Source organism: Drosophila subpulchrella, chromosome 3L (assembly GCF_014743375.2).
Source record: "Drosophila subpulchrella strain 33 F10 #4 breed RU33 chromosome 3L, RU_Dsub_v1.1 Primary Assembly, whole genome shotgun sequence".
In the NCBI taxonomy this organism is placed as follows: domain Eukaryota; kingdom Metazoa; phylum Arthropoda; class Insecta; order Diptera; family Drosophilidae; genus Drosophila; species Drosophila subpulchrella.
In genome coordinates this window covers 19,344,906-19,368,820 of record NC_050612.1, presented here as the reverse complement: position 1 = coordinate 19,368,820, position 23,915 = coordinate 19,344,906, and the positions used below count along the sequence as shown (strand labels likewise).

Here is a 23,915-nt window from a genome sequence, read left to right as displayed (position 1 = left end):
GTTTGTCGTTCAGCTGACGTCGTTTTATTCGTTTTACTCGATTTTCCTTGATAAACTCCTTTGGACCGTCGACTTTGCCTTCGATTAATGGATTTCCTTCGCTGGCTCTGGCGCCTGAAAGGCTGCCATAAAATCTGACAAATCAACTTCCAGCTGTTTCAGCGTCAACGACCACAAATACACACGCACCCACCCACACACAAACACTTTGGCAAGTGCGCAGCAAAAAAGGATACTGCGGAATATGCACAAGAGCCTTTTGGGGGAAAAAGGAGCAGGATATATGGCGACATCGCTCCACGAAACTCAACGGGAGAGTTATGCAAATATGAATTCTTTTTTTTTTTTGGGTACGCCCCGAGATAAAGCAAGGGGTCCCAACTTCAGCCTCAATCTTTCAGAGTCCTGAGTTTCGACAATCGAAAATCAGCAGAGAGAGTTCTCATTTTCGCTACCCTAATAATCCGCCCTTTCGCTTTTCATTCTGCTGAGTCGCCGATATGTTTATCCGATCTATTCGGACGTGAGGGGTCGAAATGGAAAATTATAAATCTGGGTCAAAAGCAAATTGCTTGAAATCCATTTTCCCCGATATAAAGACATTAGATGAGCATTATTCATGATTATGTGGGGTGTGTGGTTTTCTTATCTATGTGAATATGAACCAATTTCAATTTGTAAAAATGTTTGCTTTCATTAGGCTTTGAAAACATGGGGCGACTTGAATTTATTTATTTTTCTAGAATGTTTTGGTAACATTTTATAAGAACATAAAGTAATTTGCTGAATATTTGCTGAACAGCTATGACTTTAGGTTTGTAAAATAATATTGATTTTGAGGAGAAAATGTTTCAATAATTGATATTTGAAATCCAAATAACCAATAAACTGCACATATTGTCAAACGATTGATGAATCTGAAATTTAATAACCAGCTTCCGAGGAGTACGTACACTATTGGGTAATTGAAATTTCAGTTGGAATTCTGTGCACATTGACAAGGCTTCATTTGGCTTCACAGCGATAATTAATAAGCCCCATCTTGGTATTCAGCATTCAGATGTGTGCATCTCCGCCTTCACGGATGCGGATCCAAGGCGTTGAGATGTGTTGGGAGCCAACTTTATGGCACGAACAAAGGCGGCAGCCACAAGACTCAGGACTCAGGACTCCGGACTCACCAGACACCCGGGGGCGTTCCAGGAGAAAGGCGGAGAAAGCTACTCGGAGTGCAGACAACAGGAGGCGGACACCGACAATGTGGCTGACTGATTTAAGTGCACATTTAGTGGCGCACGCAAAACGAACTCGGCACACCCACTCTCGAGGACCCTGCATCTCTGGATTCTTACTAAACACTGGGAAAATATCTTAGGCATAACATGAAACTTTATAAAGTTGAGATAGTTTTTCTGTGAATAATGCTTTGGGATATAAACAAATAAGAAAAGGAAATAAATAAATTAAAAATAATAATTGACTACTAAATATATTCAATATTTATTCTATCAAGATAGCTATAGCCTAAACTAAACTTCTTCATTCTTAACGTGGGCTTAATTTTTTTTTAAGTACTTCCGATTTACCCTCATGTTTTATAAAAAACCCAAATTTGTATTCTTTATTTTGAAGTATGTCAACTAAAATGTTGGATACATACGTTATATTTAGTTATTCTGTTATAATTTTATTTTTGTATCTGCAGTTTTAAGGAATACATTTCGCTCAGTGTGCTTTGCTGTATCTGTCTTAGATTGCGGTCTAGTCACTAAGTTTCCTGTGCAGACGTCGTAGACGTTTATTAAAATGAAGTCAGTCCCCGGGTCCGACAGGTTTTGCGGTGGTGCCAAGACTGGGTCTTCAATTATTAAGTAGCACTTTCGGTGTTGCCTCGGCTGACGAAGACCGAGGATTACGGGAGGATGGTGAGCTGCGAAGGATGCAGAACGCCCTTTAATGTCCACCTGCATGCAATCCCGCCATTGGCCCCGGGCGCCCTATGAAGTGGCTCCGTGTTCATGCACGGCCCGCTGCTGCTCTTTCATTTCCATGCACTGCGATAAAAACTAATCTAAACTATGCCACATTAAAAAAAATTATATTTTCTAAAACTAAATTCAACATTTTAATGGAAAATTTGGAGATAAAAATAAATATTCATACCTTTTTAATCTTTTGGAACCAATTTATGTATTAAATATTTATATTTGAAATAAAAGGTCAAGAAAACTTAAGCTTATAATAAATAAAGTATATAAATTACCTCTATCTCTCAGTGTATGGGATGGCCAGGCACCCACTACCCACAAACTGCCCAGTTTTCCGTGGTGTTCCATTCGTCATGGAGGTGCAAATGGAGAGTTGTGGGGACAAGCTTTTTTCCCCTTTATTCTAGGAGTAATATACATATTATTTACCCTGCGGCTTGTCGAGGATCCCTAACTTCTGATGAAAGAGTTGCAAGTTTTGTGGTGCTTCTGTGGGGAAGGTGGCTCCACCACATTTTACCTTCATTTTGCACCCACTGCTCGGCGCCAACGTCAATGTCAATTGCACCGGGCACGCGAGATGTGTTGGGTTATTCTTGTGGAAAATGCCACGCGATAAGGATGCAGTCTGGAGTAATTTTCGCCTCGCCAGGTTTTCAGACCTCTCCACTTTGATGGGCTAAATTGCCACTGAATTCCCATGTCAGGGGATAGCCAGTTCCTTAAATATTTACTATGTTTGTCCTTTGTTTCGAACACGAAAACTATTACACGCAATGTATATTATTATGATTTGGAATCAAATTTATGTTTGCAAAACATGAAGTCTGACAGAGCTAAATTGATAAATTTATGGAACTTTATATTTAAATTAAGACTATTACTTTTCATTTAACTAACTAAAGTTTATTAAAATGCAGCTGAATTGTCCTACAAGTTTATTGTTTTGTGTTTTATTCAAATCAGTTTTTCATTTCTCTTTCTCTCGAATTCTCTTATGCCCCACAAAACGAAAGACTTTATATAGAAATTACCAGTCGCTTAAAATAAAATTCAATAGGTATGGTACAATTTTTAAATTTCCATAATCGATTTATTTTTAAAATAGCATCATTCATTGTTTTTATGACTCTCAAAAATAAATACTTTGTATTTTTTCTTGGTTTTGTCTCGGGTTAAAAGGGCGGTCTACCAGCTGCTGGACTTACTTGAACGATTCTGTGGCTGATGTCGCAGTCATTATAGTTCTTTGTGGTTTTGGTGTCAAGCACAACGTCTGCCCCATCCCCACTTCAAATTGTTGTGTTTTAAACCTTCTGAAGCCCTCGCAGCTATAGCACAGTTATTTTTGTCCCCTCAGTTTGGGGTGTCGGGCATTAAAGCGGTTGTTTTCTGTTTTCAGTAAATATTCCACAGTCTGGGTATCTTTTCCACCACTCACAGCCTTCTCTAGGATTTCATATTTTTAAGATTTCAGAATTACGACTTTAATTGTATAAAAATAAAACAGTAATATTATAAAGCTGCCAACAGAAATCAAATGTCAAAATAATACAGAAACCGCTTTAAATTATTTGTTTGCTTATCATATACGCAAGTAAATCAAGTACTAGAATTTCTGGTACTAAAATTAGGCTTGAGTAAGTTACTAGCATTTACTTAAGGAAGATGCTGAGTACATTCCACATTTTTCTCTATTTACCTCTTTAAAGGCATCACAGAAAGCCATTTTTTTTTGAAGCTAAAGGACAGTTAGATTTTGCTTAGATAATTTTTCCATTTACTAACTAAGTCAGTTTCTCTTTGCTTTCACAAAAAGTTGTTGATTTTTTCCTGCCTTCTCAACAGAAAAGAGATATAAAATCCTATTATTCCGTCGTTTGTTCCACTCCTGTTGGACATGGGGTGTACCAACTCTTTACTGTGGCATTTTTCAGTTGACTTCCGCAATTTCCTTATTTACTTATCTTTATTATTTGTCCAAATGAGCAAATGGTCGCTCTGCTCTTTGAATGCGAATGAGGTCCGTTTCAGGTAATTACATACGGGGGGAGTTCATGTTTTTACCTGCTGTCCATGGGGGTTTATTTTTAGTTTTTAACCCAATTGCACATCGCATTTGTGGGGAAAAAGGCGGGGTTTTTTTTATATACCAGGTGGTACTGGGGTATGAAACTGAGGTCCGAATGCGGGTGGCGAAATGGTCTTTTAAGTGCAGACTCAGCTCGTTGCCATCCTTGGCCATTGATTAAGAGTAAACAGAGCATGTAAATGTTTGGATATTCAAACTGTGCATTTTTTCTTTGTGGCTGAATTTTTGCGCAGTTTAAAGTTCCCCTCGCAAACGTGTGTTTTGTGTGGGCATTAAAGAGTATGCCGGAGTCACCCCGAAATGTTGAGCGAGCCAAAGCAGAATTTTCCTCGCCCACAAAGTATAATGAATAACAGCACTCCCATGGAGCGATAACGGGGCCAGGGTGGAAAAGCTGGTGGTCACACGCCACCCGCGCAGCCGGGGCATTGACATTTTGCCTATCTAGAGGATAGAGTCCTAAGCACGGGACTTCCCCGAACCCGTTCCCGTTTCCATTCTCCCATTTCGATTTTCCCGGACAGCCGTGCACCATAATTCTCGGGCCGCCATCGCTTTGATTTTCCGCGCTGTGACTATTTCGCAATACTAGGCTGGTCAGTAATGCACAGAAAGAAATGTTCTATAGGTGTCCTTATTAAGATGACCTATAATAATAAAATACTTAATGCTGAACATATTATAAGTACATTTTATTTTTATTGCAAAGGGTACATATAAATATATATAAAAACAACCTATTCGATGTTATAAACATTAAACATTCATAGTTATATATTATTTCTAAATTCTTATACATTATATTTATTTTTGTTAAATCTTAATGAAATCTATTGCTTTTATTGCTACAGTTTTTAAACCACACTTACAAAAGATATCATATCATATCATATCATATCATATCATAACATATCATATCATATCATATCATATCATATCATATCATATCATATCATATCATACAATATCATATCATATCATATCATATCATATCATATCATATCATATCATATCATATCATATCATATCATATCATATCATACACCTTAGGTGAGAACTGTGATACCAATTATTTGTTCGAGTGTATCTAAAGCGAATTAGCGCTCTCCGCCGGGTGGTGACTGGTTGGCAGGATAACAACCGCCTCAAAGGACCGCACAGTGCAGTTAATAGTTTTGCAATCCAGTCCTCCCCGGGCACACACGCATTGCCCCCTGACCTCCGATCGCCCACAGCGACAACGATAATCATGTTGATGGGCCTGCACTATTGAACACGAAACTCCAGCCAGCTTTGGCAATTCAAAATGGAAAATTGGGGGAAAAAATGGAAAATAGAATACGACTCTGTGGCCTCTCCGCTTTCAATTTGGTGCAAATGTCTGTTTCTGTTTTTGGCCCTCTGCTTTGTTTCCACTACATTTCCCACACTTTCCCAGTGCGCCGAATGACCATGGGATTTGTCCGTAAGTCGGGCTATTTGCACATTCTACTGGAGGACAACTGATGTGCCGGGATTATTTTCCAAGCTCGTACGCGTCTAGTTCTCGTTTTCAATTCAGTGCAACTTTTGGGGAAAACAAATTTATACATTTTATTTGCTATAGTAAAATAAACAGATATAAATATAGCACATTCGGGGACTGTGAATGGAACATTTATCTTGAAAAAACGATAAAAAAAAGGTTTTGCTTCGATTTTTTATTAAAAAACTTGTTATAACTTAAAAAAATATGTTTGGAATTGTATTTTTTATAAAGTATATATTTTTTTTTATTATATCAAATGGTAGTTTTAATCAATTAAGCCTTTAAGGTGAGCATAAGATTATAAAATATTACTCAAAATTTAGTTTGAGAATTAAAATCCTAATATTCTTCCCTACATAATGTTCATGTCAAAAATATATTATTTTTATATGCTCTGTAAGTTGTATCCCTGTAAGTTCAACCTAAGAGAGGAAATGATACATTGAATTTCCATTTACCATAAACGGTATCAAATCGTCCTAGGTGCAGGCAGAACACCCCCATATCAAATCGGCTGTAAATGCTGATGATTGTGGCTGTAAAAGGCGTTCTGACAACCAACTGTTGTTGGAATTGGAACCTTTCAAAAGCGGTTTAATGCCAGCGGACGCACGTGTGTGCAGCAATTGGCAGGCCCAACTCATTAGCGCAAAGGCGTACAATGTGCCATATAGCTTACATATAGCATCTGGCCATTGGGCCGATCCGTGCGTGTCCGCAATTAAGGTGACGACAAGGGGGGTTCGGTCGGTTCGTATCCCAGTGACGCGACAGATTTCGCTAATGACTGTGGGGGTGGGTACATCCTATCCAGTGGATTCCCTTCCTGTCCACCAAATATCCGGCACTAGTCCAACCTCTACCACCTTGGGAACTTCTGTTGATGAATCGAAAAACTACAGGAATTAGATGTGCATGTCAGTCGGCAAATTACTGACCCCCCTTCGTCGGCCAGCTGGTGATGTATCGCCGCCTCTGGGTCGGGTTCAAAAAGTTGTTAATATTTTATTTGTGGCTGATTATTTAATTACACAGGAGGGTTGGGACTGGAATCATAAAGTCCGCCTTTAAATTTTCGGCTTATATTGAGATATATTTTTATTACTTTATTTAAGGTAAAGGCTTAAAATATAATACATTATGTTGTGCATTATACTTTACGGAAACCGCTTTAATATAAGAAGAAATTTTTAGTTTTGTTTGTTTAATTTGTATACACGTTAAGACATAGATAAATGTGAGGCTTAAACTTTTGTTATTATATCCATATTATTAGAATTGCTCTATTGTTAAAAAATCCAGTCGAGTCACAATTTCCGTAGGTATTGTCTAGTCACTTCGAATCTTGACTTTTTCTCTTTTATGTTTGTTTTATTCCTTTGTCCTGGACCATAACTTTGGATGAAATTGCATTGAATTGTGAAAATAATCGCCATAAAAATGTTTCGTGCACGACTTGTAATTGGTTTAAGAATTTATGAGGGTTGATTGTGTTTTCTTTTTGTTCCCTTTTCGAAATACGTACAGGCGTAGAACACGTCATATGTACAAACATACATATATGGGGTTTTGGATTAGAGGATGGGGGTGTTTTATGCTTTGATAGGGGCCATTGACACCCTTTGTTGTTGGGAGTTTAATTTTAAGCTTTTTTTCGAAACGACATTTGATTTGAATGGAAAACGATTAGATGCTTTTAAAATTTCTTTTCAGTGCGGTCAGGTCAAGTTTAAAGCCAATCGTAGCAATGGTAATTCATAAAAAATAACTTACTGTTTTTTAAAAATACAAAATTTGGCTACATTGGACATAGATACGTTATTAAAGATAAAAGTATGATTATATCAAAATGATAGTTTTATTAATAATATTAAAACGCCTCGAAAAGGTTGGCCTCTTTCGTGATTTACCTTAAACAACACTTTAAATAATGCTGTCCATCAATGCCCAACGATATATTATGAAGTCAAAATTAAGGAATGAAAAAATACGGTCGTCTTAATAATTTCGTTAGTCAATTCATAAAAGTAGACCTCAATTTGTCTTTAATTTGATTTGTGTATCTTTCTGAAACGTCAACTTTTTCCTACTTTTCCAGAATATGCCTGGCAGGTAGACTTCTGCTTTTCCATCCACCGAAAGGCCAACGTCACAGCAACTTTTTCCTCTGGCGATGAGAGCTAAACAAATGGCACTCCTTCCATGAGGGCTAGGGATAGTAGGAGTCATCAGCCATCAGCCCTTGCCATCGCAATCGCAATTGCAGAATGTGTGCCACCGACGTGGAACCTTCAGTGTCCTTATCCTCCCACTGAGTGGCAGGTGGAGATTCCTAAGACAGACACCTCTGATTGAATCGGCAACGGCGACAAAAACGAAAACGAAAACCAGTACAAAAACGAAGGAAATGCGGAAAAACTCAAAGGAAATGGCGGCGAATCGGAGGCGAAAGAAGACAATCGGCATGCTGACATCGGGACTAAAATCAGTAGTCAAGTGGAAAATTATTATATCATCCATAATGTTGCTCTTATTAAGTGGGACAAGTGAGTGAAACTCATTTACAGCAGAACATCCGACTGCTTTTGACACATTCGACCTTTCATAAATAAATACATTTGTAGATTAACATGCGTATACGCAATATTTGGACAGTAGACATTTTGCAATGGCCAGCTAGGCGTTATCATACTTGTGTTATTTCATTAAACATTATTCAGATGCAACTGCATAACTTACTTACGGTTTGCTTATTTTGCCACCATTTGCTATTTTGAAATTATGAAATTAAAGTCATCTTTTTTTAATACCCTTTCGATACATTTTTATCTAAAATGACTAGTATCTATTTAGAAACATTTTTAAAGAACTTACTGTTAAGGAGCTAGTGAAAATTAATTTATAATTTTTTTAAGACAAATTTTAATTGTTCCAAAAATCTCAATATGAACACCAATTTAATTAACATATTATAAAAAAGTAGGGCAAAAGGTAGGACGTGCTTTCTTTTATATAACCTAAAAATAGGAAAGTTTGATGATATCTGAAGCCATAAAAAAAGAGTAATTAAGCTTTGTGGCTCCGAATCGAAATTGCCCCCTTTGTTTTTGTTTTGCTTGCATAATTTGTAGCCGGGGTGGCAGCAGTTGGATGCGACTCAATTTACACGACCCGGGTGGAGTAAACAATGGCAGAGGCTCTTGAATGGGGCCAACAGAAGGCAGCGACACGAAATAAATTACAAGGATTTATAATTCTTATCTCTACGCTTTCCCCTTTCTTCCCCGTTTTCATGTGGTGCCTCCTTTGGATTCGACAAAAGGTCACGTGCTGGCGGTGCGAAAGGGTCGCCTGATGTCCCCCAGCACATTCACAGCCCTCAGCGGGGACCTGCATGTGCAGATCCAGTTCAATGGTAACGAGATGTCCTCGCAGGAGGAGGAGGAGGAGGTCAGGGAGGACAGGGACAGCACATCCAGCGTGGAGCACTTGAGCACTGACGGGCGGGACTTGAGGACCAGGAACAACACCATAATGAGCACTTTAGTCATTAGCAAAATCATTGATGAAGTGGAGTCACCGCTGGAGAAGGGTTTGAGTCTAACCCCGGATGCAACCAATAGCAGCAGCAGCCAGGTGGTGCTCCATCGAAAACGCAAGGAGGTGGTGCAGAACATACCACTCTTCCCGGATCCGCGATTCAATGTCACCCAGGTGACTGTGCCATGTCAGACCTTCTTGATTGGCGGCCGCTACGAGATGCAGGTGGTCAGCAATCTGAAGTCAGTGAACCTGAGCGAGGTGACCACCACCTTGGTGCCGGCACAGGATGAGCGCCTCCACCAGACCCTCGATGTGCGATGGCCCAGTGCCGAGATGATCGTGAGTCCGGTGCGCCTGAGGACCTATCCCAAAAATCCCGTCGAGGTGACACTACGATTTCCCGAGGTAAACTGCAATCAGTCGGGCAGTCTCGCACTGCCGGAATTTTGGCTAGAGTTGATATACTGCGGCAAGGAGCGCAGTTGCAGCCGGAACATAACCCGTTCCAGTGTCCTTTTTGCGGAGCAAATAAGGGGATTCCCGAAAAACAAGAGCCTGCGTTTGGGCTGTGAATTATTCGGACTGGCCGGCAATTATGCCGTCCAGCTGAGACCCATGATTCCGGCCCAGAATGTGCCCACCACCCGGAGGCTCCTCAGCGTCGATTGGAGCGATGAGTTCGTGTTCAATGTGTATGCCCGCAGCATTTTCCCCTGCGATCCGCACACGGGCATCGGTGTCCTCTACGAGTATCCGGGATGCATTTTGGAGCAGGGCGACCGGGTGCGTCTGTATGCCAAGCTGCGAGCCGATGTCGCCTCTTTGAAGCCACCAACATCGCTCCATTATGTCGCCGAGCAGCGGGTGGTCAAGAGCCAGCACTCACTGTACTTCGCCTGCGACCTCTTCTCGGAGAAATACGTGGAGTACTGCTTCGTCTACGTCAGCCAGGCAATTTCCGGGGCCGTGGCCGATGTCCGGATGGACTGCGTGCCCACGCTGCCCGTAAGCGGTGAGTGCAACCGGTCGAATGTGCATTAAGACCGTACTTAACATCATTAAGGGGAAATCCCAATTAAATGGAATACAAATAGTTCTTTACATTTTATTTGCCTGCCCATTCGCTACACTGAAAATTTCAAGGAGATGCAACACCCACGTTAAAATCATTTTAAAGTCCACCATATATTTTGTCCCAGTTCTAACAGCTCACGCGCAAATCTTCTTAGCGAAATTACATTTATTTATTATTTTTATAAGGACGAACTAATAGAATTAGCTATTTTTTTTCGATATAATCATGTTACTGAAAAGATATTGGGAAAATAATATTTTAAATAGATGGTAATTATTAAAAATAAAGGGAAGAAATATATATTTGCAAAATGATTATTAAACTCAATTAAGGCAACATTTAAATTTCCTTTTTTTATTAATTGAGTTAAGTGGTATTTCAAGCATTGCAAAAATAATACGTATTTACACTACCGCATTTAGAAGCCGGGTATCCAGTTTAATATAAATTCAAACTGTCCCAACTACCTTTACAAAGTTTTCAATAAACTCTCATATTTATGCGCACTCTGGGGGATTAAAATGGATTCAATACCATAAAGCAGTTAACACTTCACTTTATTACCTGTACAGTGTACACATATATAATTTAAACTTACTTTATTTATTATGAAAGGGATTAGCTTATGACAGCCCTCTCTCCACAGATTCGGATACCGGTGGCTGGGGACCTTGGAGCGAGTGGACGCCCTGCTCCACGAATTGTCTGGGGGGAACTCGCAATCGCTACCGATTCTGCGATTCGCCACCCCCGCGATATGGCGCCAAATTCTGCGAGGTAAGTAACCCCAGTAACCCCAGTAGCCACTGTAGCCCCAAGAAACAACTCGGTAGATTAACCTCTGAACGACCTCTGCCTCCACCTGATTTGACAACGTTAATAGTCAAAGTTTGATTGAGTGCTCCAAGAAATGATTAATACTCAAGCACATCTAAGACGATTTCAATAAGTGCTGAACTACAACTGAAGACAGGCAAACTTCGCCCGACTCTGGGGACTTTGTTACCCTAGAGATTGCTTCCAGTTTAGTTCACATTTCTTTTGACTTTCTTACACTAAAAAAGATTTAAAAACCATAGTCTTCAAAATGTTCTCAGTTTAATTCATTTTTGATATATTTAGTTGCATCGATAAATGGACTAAGATTAAAAAACTCTTAAGATCTCAACCATTTTTAAAACTTCTGGTTAAATAAATCGTATCTTTTACAACATTTTTGTATATTTTCTCCAATAGGGTTTAATTTTTCTGTGCTATTCCTATATGATTGTGTATCTTAAATATAATACTATAATATTATATAATATTTTGTTTCCAGTTGGATAGTTTGATAAAAACTATAGCTAAAACTTATATTTCAGAGATATGACCTTCTTTCTCTAGAGAAAATTTCTATCAGTGTACTCCTCCGGGGCCAAGTGGAACTATTTCAGTGTTTTTGTTTGTGGGGCACTGGAGGAGTGGGTGGTATGTTATGCTGTCTCCGAGCATGTTTCCACACTGCGACACTTGCTCCAGATTGCGTGGGGAATTTACGACGCTTCCGACAATTGTCGGCCTACTGCGCCTCGCTTTATCTTGTTTCTTTTGTTGAGCCGAGTGGAACAGTGAACTCCTCCAGTAACGGCAGTAGTTCCAGTACCCGTACCATCGCCATCCTCATCCGCGCATTTCATTATCCAAAAACTTCCGGCATCATCATCCAGCGATAGGGGCACATTTGGCCGTACTTTGCCAACTTGTTTGGAACAATTACAGGCAAAGTTTTTAAATGTTCTGCACACTTATTGCAAGTAGTTCTTACACGGGAGTTGTGCCTCGGATGCTGGAACAATGGCATCGCCGTGGGGCGACTAGAATTGAGTGGGTGTGTCCAATGGGGTGGGGGGTTAGGGTTGAGGCACCTCCTCCACTTTCACGCACCGGGCTTTTCATAACAATTTGCATTTGCGCCCAAAGGAATCGCTCGGAGGCGTTGCTGCCCATGTGTGTATACAAATATTGCCACACGGGCTATTAATCAAACAAAGCTCCGGCGCGACAGGCACTATTTGCTTTTAGAAAACACGAAATAACCTTTTGTGACCACAACAGCGCCACAAACTCAAATTAGTGGCTCGAGTGGCTCTTCAAACATGTTAAAGCCGGACAATATTTAGTATGCGCATCATTTAGTCGCAAAAACACGAAAAAAGCATCAAAGCTTTTGTCCACAAATTAAATTTAAGTGGTGTTTAGCATAAAATTAAATTCAACATTATTTAAAATTTTAATATTGACTAAAGCCTGGTATTATCAATGTTTAATTGAGAACTATGTTCTTTAAACCCGATTATATTAGTCCAGTTATTATATATTTAGGTGGGCTTGTGAAAATATGCGATAGTGGTATCTGGATGAAAACCAAATATCAAAAGATATAATAGTTCTTATATTTGTAAACACTTTTAAAATTTTTTTTTAAATGGGGGAATGCTTGATATGATGGGTTTAGTTTCTACTTTCTAGACATTTCTTTCTAGAAAAAATATTACTTTTTGGGTGGACTACTTTAACTATGAAGGTTATGGGTTAAGCTTTTAAAAGCTTTTATCGCCTTGACAACGTTTGTTCAACTAGTTGTTATAATGCAGCTTATTTTACTCAGACAAAGAACGATGGATGTTAAAATTCCGACTTACAAACGATGTCTCTGACATATTTTTCAAAAATCCCAAATACATGCCAAAATTGTTAGACAGTCTAGTTGGATAACGAAAAGAAACCCACAAGATGCCCCCGAAGGTAAAGAAGGAGAAGAAGGATGTGAACAAGGTGACTCAGGTGGACAGGACCTTCTATGAGCTGACCATCACGGACCTCAATCAGAAGTTGGCCCGCCTGCGATCCCACCTGACCAGCGTCGATGAGTCCAACATAACGCTAACGGAGAAACTAAAGGAGGTAGAATCCGATGGAGTGGATGTGGCGGCCCACTTGGAACGCACCTTGGCGGAGAGGAACAACTCGATCACCGAACTGGAGGAGCGGCTGGTGGAGATCACCAAGGTCCGCGATGTGGAAAATCGCTTGGCGCAGGAGAAGATCGGGGATCTGGAGGCTAAGTACAAGGCCATGCATGACCAATTGACCTCTGAGATAAAGCTGCTCAATGGCAAGCTGAACTCCCTGGACGAGTTCCGCATCCAAAGGGATGTCCTGCTGGCCAAATTTGATGACCAGGAGGCGGATCTTAATGAGAGGGAGAAGGATCACAAGGAGGCTCTCTACAATATGGAACAGCGGGCAGTGGTGGAAAAGGATGCTTTGAAAAAGGAGGTGGAACAGAAGCTACTCCAAGTCTCCGAGGACTTCACCCGCTCCAGTGAGATTCGCAATGCTGGCTACACCCGTCGCCTGATCCGCGAGAATATAGCCCTGCAAAAAGAGATCGATCTGCTGGTCATGTCCCAGATAAAACTCCAGCAGGCCTATACTAACCAGAAGTCCAAGCACAAGGAGATGGAGGAGCAGTACAGTGCCCTCGATCAGATCAAGAACGAGTTGGTCCGCAACTCCGTGAACAAGATCAAGATTATCGAAGGTCTAACCCGTAACTATGAGAAACTCAAGGCCAAATATGTAGAGGTTTTGCGCTACCGCAAGGCCTACGAATCCCACATCCAGGCGGAGAAGTGCGAGAATGTCAAGCAGAAGGATGCGGCAGCAAAACTCCGTAATCTGGCCAAACGAATGGAGATTGTGGAGCTGGAGAATCGGAATCTGGAGGTGGTTCATGCCCAGCACGAGACCGAGATCACCCGACTGCGAGGTGTCATCCAGGAGATTAAGTGCACGGTGCGGGATGCCATTGTGGCGGAGCAGGCGGCCAAGACCTTCCCCGAGAGATTGACCGAGGCCAATGTGGATGATGCCACGGTGATAAAGGAAGTCCGGGAGGAGGCGATCTCGGTTTGTAAGCTGAAACGCAGCGATTTGCTCTCCCAGCTCCTGAACATTGTGAGCTCCCATTCGGAGCAGCTGCCGAGGACTCCGTCGATTGCCTCCATTGGCAGTGCCACCTCATCGCTATACGCACCCGGTAAAATGGGCTTTATGCCCTCCCGCCCCAAGGCCACGCCCTTCGATGCGTTCCGCAGCGAGGTCATTGACCAGGAGCCGGATCGCACCATTCCGGAGGATCTGCAGAAGCAGAAGATGCAGGATCGGTTGATCACCTCGTTGCGCGGCGACGAGAACACCATCATCGATGTGGAATTCGGAACCACTTTGTATGTTTCATCGTCGCGCGAAGACGATCTCATCGAGGTGGAGGAGGAGCCGCTGGAGGAGCCGGAGGGTTCCACCAGCTCCATGTCAATGAAGAAGGCGAGCAGCGAGGGATCCGTGGCCCCACCCGGAACCGCACCACTTGCCGCCTCCGCGTCCTCGAAGGTTATCAAAACTGTGCCCAGCCTGGGAACCTTGGACACACTTACGGCCACTTCCAAATTGACGGGCATCACCAACGAGGACGAGGCCGAGGAGGAAGGCGAGGAGGAGGACTTCGACGTGCAGTTCATCTACTAGCAGGCCTGTTTACAGTTCGTTGTAATTTTGTTGAGACTTAAATAAATATCTGCAAAGACAATACTTTGTTGTACCTCATTGTTTCATATGATTAAAAATTCATATGATTTATGATTCTAAAGATTTGGCTGGAGAATAATCTTTAGATTCTTGGTTTCTGATTTTGGGAATCAGTTTCACTTATACATCTATTGTTATGGTTTCAAAGCGGTTTCTGATTACATTTTGGTTGTAAAACCAGAAAAGCCAATATATTTTAATACATTCAATATATTATTCCAATATATTTGAAAATTTTGGTAGAATATTCTAGACATCTAACTTTTAAAGACCTAAGTGCACCCCCCAACCCATATTTTATTTTAGTACTGTACAACTAATAGTTAACATAATTACTAAGTTAATAATATGAGGTCTCAAGATAGGGACATTAAACTTGATTTTTAAATGTAATAATTTTATCTTAATGCTTTATTTATTTATAGGGTCCATCTGTTGAGACCCAGAAGTGTGGCAAGAGCATCGCCGATACGTGGGACTGCATTTACGAGACATCCGGTACGGTGATAACCAAGGAGAATAGCACCGAGGTTAGCCAGGAAATTGGACCGGGATGTCGTTGCGGCTGCATTGTACATCTGGGCTCCTCGAAACCCAAAAGGATCATTGCGGGAGCCACACAAAGCTGTCCTGGCCGTTCCTTCTGGCTAATACAGGTACGAATCATTAACCATTAACCAACAACCCCCCATCGCTTAACTAAAAAAATAAGCTCACACTAGAAAATAGCAAAAGTTAAGCAAAGTTAAGCCCTTTGGCATTTGGTCAAGTTTTGAAAGCTTTCAAGTTGTCTGCCGCCATAACTATAAAAACGAACAATGCCAAACACTCAGAAGTCCAAGTCCATGAATAAAATTCTGCCACGCTTCGGAGGCTGCCCCCAAATGACAAAGGAGCCCCACTTAATGTTCCATGCCACGGGAAAGTGTGGGTCGAAACTGGGCACCACCGGCCATGGGGGTTGAACTCAATTCATGCATAATAAATGCCCCACTTGGTAGGCGTTTTGGCCAGTCCCGAAACTATCAATGCGTAAGGGGTCCATTGGGGTGAGCTGAACTCTATGTACCCGGTATTTATGGATGAAAGGGTATCTTAATTCAAGGTAGTGCTTGAAAAATGAAAGAAGGGATATGAAAAATGGATGTATGTAATGCAGTTTTTGAAGAAGGGATGGAAAATAAATAGAAAAATTATAATTTCAAATTATTATAAAGAAAAAAGGAAAAGAAGGATAATTAAAAATAATAATAGAGTACAATTTGGTAGATAAATAAAATAGAATAGCTTAAGAGAAGTTAAAAGAAAAATAATATTGAGAATATTACCATTTAATTTTTAACCATTATGTTGAATTTTTTTATAATATGCTACCATATGAAGAAAAATACTCTATATTATTACCCCTGAAATTTGATATTATTTTTCTTTCGCATTGGGTATCACTAGAATGTGTATCACCGATTTTACGGTTCATACACACTTTTGCTCACTCCCATTTTGTTCGATACAATTGGAATGATTAGACCTGCCAATTGGCACGTTCCATGGGTTGAGGGGAAAAGTGCTGATGGGAAGGAGGGTAAATGGTGATGAATGCCTGACCCACTTCGGCCGTTTCCGTTAGACTCGGAATAGGGGAAGCCCCAAACACTTTCCCGTATGTTCACAAACTCCGAAATTCCTTTCTTCGCAGGTGGATGGCGAGGAGAGCATTTCGCTGGCACTGAGTTTCCTCCGTTTGCCCTGTGCCTCCCAGTACATAAAGGTGCGCGATGGTCCGTCACTTTCCTCCACTTTGCTGGTGGAACTCAATGGCGGTGGGCTGATCCTCAAGGGAGTTGGCGTTCCGGTGGCCATCGAGTCGAGTGGTGGCCAACTCCTGGTGGAATTCTCCACCGGCGATGGCCAGGCGGTAAATGCCTCGACTGCAACTCAGGAGGGAAATGCAGCCTGCACCGGAGGATTCATGGCCAGTGTGCAGCAGCAGTTGGGTAAGTAAACGCAAGAAATTTCGCTGAAATTTAATAAATAATAAATGCATTTTAACAACAGCATCCAGGAGCAGCAACAGTAGTACCACACTTGTGGCCGCCACCCGTTTGGCCGGCAAAACTCGATCTGTAACCCACAAACCTATGTCCAGACTTCGATTTACCCTGGTGCATCTGAGTGCCATGGTCTTTGCCAGCATCATCATCATAATAAGCGCCCTTTTAGGTGGGTTTTTCGGAATTATTCCTCACTTCTAGAGATTAAATATGGTTTTCTTTAGGTGCCCAATATGTGGTGCGATATCGAAAGTACCACTTGGCAGTGGCTCGGCGGCAGGACGAAGGATCCCGGCTTCACACACCTAGGGCTTCTCTGAGTTCCCTGCAAGGACCTCCCTCACGAGCCATGTCCACAACTACCCTGCTCTCGGAGGTCATCTATATGGTGAAGATGCGACCTAAACACCATCTGCGACACTCCATTCTTCGCGAGAGTGTGGACGCCGAAAATCTCACCGGTGAGACAGAGTTCAAGGAGTCGGATTCACAGGGAATGCTTTCCAAGTGGTGAGTCCTAAATTTTAAGCGAAAAAGCAGAAAGGTATATAAATAAATTATGTTATTATATTTTTCACGAATTATTTTCTTTCTTTTTTTAAATAATTGGAAATTCAAATTAAACCAAAATAATAGTATCTTAAGTATGTTATCCAAATCCACTTAAAATAGTAGCTCTTTGTTAATCTAAATATCTTTACAAGACAGTATACATTTTTTCCATTTAAATCTTATTTTAATTATTAATTACGGAAAATAATATATTATTTTCAATCCCTTGCAGCGCTGAAGTAAAGGAGTTGGGAAGCTCGGCATCCATGGTCACTCTGCGCAACGAGCGATCCTCGCCAGCGCGATCTCTGGACACAGGAAATGTCATCGGATCGCCCTCCTCCGCTGAAGCCGAGCTGGCCGCTGTTCACAGCAGGACAGATGGCTCCAAGGACTCGCCCACCGATGACCAATTGGAAGCGCCGAGCTGCAAGGACAGTGCCAGGGACTCGGAATCCATTATATCCTCGGGCATGAGCTCCCTGTGCAACAGTCCACCGATGAACAGCAAGCGACTGAGCAAGTACTCCGATCGCTACGATGCGGTGACCCTCAAGTTGCTGTCCTCCAGACTGGATGAGAGCCTGCAGGATGCCAGTTCCCTGCACTCGGTGACCGAATCCTTTAGATTAGGTCGCCTGGGATCCCGTAGTGTCAGCACTTCCCTGACGAATGTGAGTTAAGAGGTTACTCTGGGTTTTTATCAGTTAATAGTTTTAAAAAATTATATCTAAAAACTTAAAAACTCCTAAGCTCTGAAGAACTGAAAACTAAATACATTTCAATTTTACAGGGCTGCTACTCTCCAGCTGCCAGCGTGGTGAGCACGGCCACCATCAGGACCACCAGTAATCCCAAGGAGTCCAAGGAGAAGCAAAATCGTAGAAAACTGATGGCCCGACCAGGTTCAGAATTTTCGCTCGGCAACCAGGAGGAACTTGAGCTCGATTACTACGATTACAATGTGATCAATGCGGGATCGGCGCCAGGTTCCTATCTTGGAATGGACCCGGCCTACCTTATCTGGATACCGCCCTTCGAAGAGGTGGCAGAACGGGAAGAGGACGACAAGACGCCGGAGCCGGAACCGAATCCGGAGAGAGATGAGCGGGACCCGCTGTACGAGGAGATCCGGATGCCCAAGTACGGACACTATCTGAGTCCGGCCAGCAACACGGAGTCCAGCAAGTCCACCACGGCTGATAATACACCCAGTTCCGAGGAGCGATCACCTCCGGACAGTGGGCGACCCTCAAAGGCCACCTCACCCTGCGAGGGTGCGGAAAAGGGAGCCAAGTCCCTGCCCAAGCAACCCACTCCATTTATGTCCAGAAAGCAGCGACGTCAGTCCAAACAGCAGATGCAATCCAGTTTGTCATTGAGCGCAGGTTCCCTCGATCATGAACAGCGATCGGGAAGGAATTCGAAAACCCCTATTGAAATTGCTGCAGTGCATCAGAAATTTGAAACCGAACTGGAACCAAACGATTCTATGACTGGCTCTTATGTGGAAAAGGAAACGGCCGTGGAAAAATCATCAGGGGATCTGCAGGAGTTCCTATCCCTCGATGACATTCAGTTTGCCGATGAGAGTGGCAGCGATTACGAGGCTGTAAACCTCATGAAAGTACCCAAATCGCAACTCAATCTAAACCAGGATGATGCTAGATCTAAGCTTCTTCGAAGAAAAGAGACAAAGTCAAAGGAAGTTTCTGTATAACCCAAAAATATTATTGTACATAAAGTTGGCACAAAAAAGGCAGTATATGTTTAGCATAGTTTACGATCTTGTAAAATACGGGTAAATATTATATATACACATGTCAGCACCATAAGAAATGTAGACCACCTGGAATAATTCTGTTTTTAAAGCTAAGCCTTAAGCTCGTCTCAATAACATGTATACCTAAAAATCGAAAAGAATGTAGAGCAAGCTCTTATCTAGTCTCAAAGCTCTTATAAGGCTAATCTGTTTAATCTCTCGTTACAATGTATATATCGTAGCTAAGGTTCACTGTAATTTAAGTATTTATTCGCACATGGCTATGTAAACCACAAAATTATATAAAACTATGGGTTACTTACACAATTTTATTTGGCAATAACTTTGAATTAGACAATTGGAATTACGAAATTTTGTGATCTTAATTTTGTGCTTCGGAGCATTGGAAATTCTAGTCAATATGATAGTCAAAATTAATTAGCATTTTACAATCAAAAGATGTTTTTGTTTTAACCAGATATTAAGCCTTTTTATCACTTCGATCTGTAAGTTAAAAACTTAAATAAAATACCTGTATAGAAGAGTGTTTTAAAAAATCATTGGGAGTGGATTGCATATGAAAATAGTAATGTAACCGTATAATAAATATCAAAGTTTCCATTTGGAGAGCACAAATTGCTAAAATTTATTGTTATTTACTTATAAGACATGCGGATTTAAAAAGAAAATAAATATATTTTATTTTCTTCTCAAATTCGCATGGTTTAATTTGATGACCTTAAAAATAATTGATCTCCCTTAAAAACAAGTAATAGATTTACTCTCCTTGGGAAAAGTTATGGAATTACATTTCTTGGGAAAAGTAATTGACCTACTTTCACAGAGGACAGTAAATGGATTTCTTTTCGTTGGGAGATTAATTAACTTTCTTTCTGTACTAAAAATTATAGTCCTGCTCTCCAAAGAGTAGAGTTCTTTTTTGCTGAGATCATGTAAGCTAATAGGTCCAGTTCTATTGGGCTGATCAGGCGGTACGAAGGGAACTGTTTTTTTACCGGGTTCATTTTGAGTTGCAATATTTGCTCGATATGCCAATAATTCACGTCGTCTGTGTTCTTTTCGCATCTCCTCCAGAAATGGTGCCTCCTTTTCTGCCGGACTTCGTTTTATGGTTCGACACATAATGCAAGCGGTTTTCCTTATTATGGGTAATGGTAATGAGGTTCCATCCTCAGTCTCTTCATCGGATTGTTTTGGCGTTAGTTTGGGACTAGTACTGATTCTTACTTGATCCTTATTTACATTTAATTCCTTTTCTACTGATATACTTATCTTCCCTTCATATACTTCAGCATAGGGAAATAACAGTAAGTCGCGGTCCTCGATTCCCTCAAGATCGATGTCAAGAATCGAAGACGTATCGGTATGATTTCCATCTTTTTCTTCGCGATTTAGATATTGCTTTACCTTCTTCAATCGCTCGCTGTAGACGTCCGTGGACATACCTGATTTCGTACTTAATTTCCTGGACATAGAGCCATACCTTTCTAGATAGCTTCTGCGTTCTTGTGACTTGCGGTATCCTAAAAGGACACTGCCTGGCCTGTAAGGATTCAGATTATTTACCTTACGTAAATACTCATCGTAATGATAGTCTGTTGCCATTAAGCCCTTGTTATATTCCTCATCGATACTGTCATAACTTTCTAAAGAATTTACTGGCGTAGCAGCTGATGGTATAAGCCCGATGGGTGACTCTTCACCATTCTCCCTCGTTTTAGTTTGACTTGGGCTATCCACTGATATAAGGGTTTCTTTGTTCATATATATCTGAACCTCTCCGTTTTTAAAGATGCTAAATTGACTTTTATTTTCCTCCATTAGAGAAGGTTGAAGAATACTAAAAGATTTTGACCTTAAATAAATGGTTGTCTCATCTTTGTTGTCTTCGAGCTGCCCAATGGTTCTACTGGGTTCCTTTTGAACGTTCCAAGATCCCCTGTCTATAGACTTTTCGCCGTTTTCTTTCAGCTTTTTGGTGTCTGTAGATTTTCTTTCCTTTTTGGCCTTTGCCTTATTACCCTGTAGAGATTTGATTTCTTCTGGAGGAGGAATTGGTACAACCGCTTTTCCGCCGTTAGAATGCCTCTTCTGCTTCCTGATTTTACGCGATTTCATTTTTCTTAAGACAGTTGTTTTCTTGTTTTCGGTGGCTCCTTGCTTTTCATGGGTTTTATTCTTTTCATTGTTTTCTATCAGCTTGTTAGTATCGAGAGATCTCTCCTGATCTTGATTGAATTCCAAAGTGGAACGTTTTGTATAAAAGGATGTCGACATCACCGAGTCCGTATCTCCGTTTGCATTTACACCACGAAAAATATACTTATCTTCCGGACCAGGAGGTTGTTCAATCCTTTCCTTTAAAAGTTCAGTTATGGGGCGCATATTGCTTAGTATATCGTTTGTCTTGTCGATTTGCTTTTTCGAATTTTTCCGATTCTTACTAGACTTTTTGAATGTAGCGTAATCTTTATGGATCCTTTTTAGAGGTTGTTTGACAACGTGAACCTTGCTGTTTGAATTATTAACTCTCCTTTCTCTTTTTTCATTGGCGTCAGATTTTTGTTCACTGTTAGATTTTTTATGAACCTTATGAATCACTTTCAACCGATTTTTTGCTGTTGGGGACGTGTATCTTGATTCAGCAGTCCCGTCTTTGGAATGTCCTTCGTCGTCCCGTATTTTATTATATCTCGTTTGAACCTTTTGAATCTTATCTGCATCATCTTGGGAGGCAGCTTTTGAAGAAGTGTCTGTCTTCTCGGTTTTTTCTTTAAAACTTTCCTGATGCATTTTGGTTGCTTGGGGTATCTCTTGACCCGTCGTTTTAACAGGACGATTTGCCATGGGGGACTTTGATTTTGATAAACTTGTCTTCCCGACTGACTTGGGTTTATATTTCCGCTGGTGCTTTAAGTGCTCCACTGATCTTCCTAGAAAAAAAGAATTTGTCTTATACGATTCCTGTATTAAGTTTTCTTCCTTTTCCTTTTCCTTTTCTTTCTCCTTTTCCTTTTCTTTTGTCTCAATATTTCTTTCTTGAATCTTATAAATCTCATTTTTAGGGCGTCCGCCAACAATAGATGCCGTTGTTGCCCCTTTCGAATTTCTTCCCCGAACAATATATATCATATCATTTAAATTTTGGTTTTTAAAGGACTTTAACCTGGAGGCCGGCTTTTTTATGGCTTCAGGATCTTTTGTGGAGATTTTCCTGCCTGTTTCTTCTTCGGAATTTCTCAGCAGATCTCTACTTGTTCTTAACCTCTTTCGAACTTTATTAGTTCTCTTTACGTGATGTTTGGAAACAGAAGAACTGGAATCTAATTTAGGGGCAGTCGTATCGCTACCTACTCTGTAACTCTGTTTCTCCTCATTGGTCTCATCGGATTTTTTTCTGACCTGTAGACCATCTTTAACTTTATTTTCTTTTTTTATACTTTTCTCTGCGGTTTTCTCTCGACCTTTAAATTTATCATTGATAGGATGTTTGTAAGTAAGCTGGTTTGACCTTAACTCTCGAACCTGTTGGGCATCTTTATTAGGATCCTGGGTGGTAGGAACATTTGAGTTATTTTCAGGACTTGCATTGATTTTTTCTTTTTTTATACTTGTCTGTGCGATTCTCTTTCGGGCTTGAAATATATCATCAAAAGGATGCGTTGACCTATAGGTTTCTTCTTTTACATTTTCTTTTTGCTTGTTGCCTCTTGTTGGAAATTCGAAGAACTCTTTCTTGGATGATTTGGATATAGATGACTTCGGTTTAGACTGACGGCCTTTGGAAGTCGAAAGCTCATTGGTTCTTTCTCGAAGTTTATTGATATATATTATTGGATAATTGACTTTAGATGATTTTGGTGCTGATCTATCATTTGACTTGAGATGTTTGCTTCTTATCTCCCTGCTTTCCGTTGGGACCGGACGAATTTTATAGACTTCCAACAAAGGAGGTTGCTTAGTAGGTGAAATCTGTCGATCTGGGGACTTTTCATATTGGGGTTGCCTTTTTTTATTAACGTGCGTCTTTACTATATCGTATATGTCATTGTAAATGCTGTCGTTTTTGGAATCACGTTTAAATTGGGCTTCATTACTTTTATATTTACATCTGGAACTATCTTCAAAATGCGGCTGATCTTGACTGGCTTGAAGAATTTGATAGAAGGTATTATTCTTCGCTGCCTTTGAGTTACAACTTAACGCACAGCATTTTTTTTTTGGGATCATACAGGATGCAGTTCCGGCTAGAGGAACTTCCGGAGGCGATCGAACCTTTTTTCCCTTACAGACGTCCTTTTTTCGTTGGTAGGTCGGCCAAGCAAGAGTGCTTTGATCAAATTTCTGAATGCTATACAAAACATTCGAGATTGAATTGGGGAGATATTTTGCATTTGGATTTATTGGAATGGAAAACTGTGACCTCTCCATAAACAGGCAATTTCGATAATAAAATACACGTAGTCTAAATAATTTTTTTTCTATATTTCTATAATTTTTGTACGGTTTTAGAGCAGTTTATTGCAAAGTGAAATTAGCTGCATAGGCTTACTAAGTATAATTTTGGTAGGAAAACAACAACTTAAATTATTTTTAAGCCATAATCTTTGGGAGTTTTAGATTATCAGCTAAATTTTAAACATTAAAACCCCATTAAAACTACTCCGTTCAATT

General features: G+C 40.7%; 3 protein-coding genes across 3 annotated transcripts in view; 2 read left to right on the top strand and 1 right to left on the bottom strand.

Moving 5' to 3' along the window:
- The window catches only part of LOC119554020, a 28,626-nt gene extending 8,877 nt beyond the window's left edge, over positions 1-19,749 (top strand). Inside the window, exons 2-10 of the mRNA XM_037864735.1 lie at positions 7,707-8,154; positions 8,931-10,163; positions 10,873-11,003; positions 15,281-15,511; positions 16,552-16,849; positions 16,911-17,075; positions 17,131-17,416; positions 17,691-18,132; positions 18,252-19,749. Coding sequence (XP_037720663.1) covers positions 8,016-8,154; positions 8,931-10,163; positions 10,873-11,003; positions 15,281-15,511; positions 16,552-16,849; positions 16,911-17,075; positions 17,131-17,416; positions 17,691-18,132; positions 18,252-19,178 — 3,852 coding nt within the window. The 5' untranslated portion in view covers positions 7,707-8,015 and the 3' untranslated portion in view covers positions 19,179-19,749. The remainder of the gene's footprint in view (positions 1-7,706; positions 8,155-8,930; positions 10,164-10,872; positions 11,004-15,280; positions 15,512-16,551; positions 16,850-16,910; positions 17,076-17,130; positions 17,417-17,690; positions 18,133-18,251) is intronic.
- On the top strand, positions 12,891-14,838 carry LOC119554021 (cilia- and flagella-associated protein 157). Its single transcript, XM_037864736.1, has one exon. The coding sequence runs from the start codon at positions 12,999-13,001 to the stop codon at positions 14,793-14,795; it is 1,797 nt and encodes a 598-aa protein (XP_037720664.1). The 5' UTR covers positions 12,891-12,998; the 3' UTR covers positions 14,796-14,838.
- Positions 19,750-22,729: 2,980 nt separating the features above from the next.
- Positions 22,730-23,898, bottom strand: LOC119552960. The gene is made up of 2 exons (XM_037862943.1): positions 22,853-23,898; positions 22,730-22,790 (listed from the first exon to the last, which is right to left on the bottom strand). The coding sequence occupies exons 1-2, from the start codon at positions 23,670-23,672 to the stop codon at positions 22,783-22,785; spliced, it is 828 nt and encodes a 275-aa protein (XP_037718871.1). The 5' UTR covers positions 23,673-23,898; the 3' UTR covers positions 22,730-22,782.
- Positions 23,899-23,915: the final 17 nt, after the last annotated feature.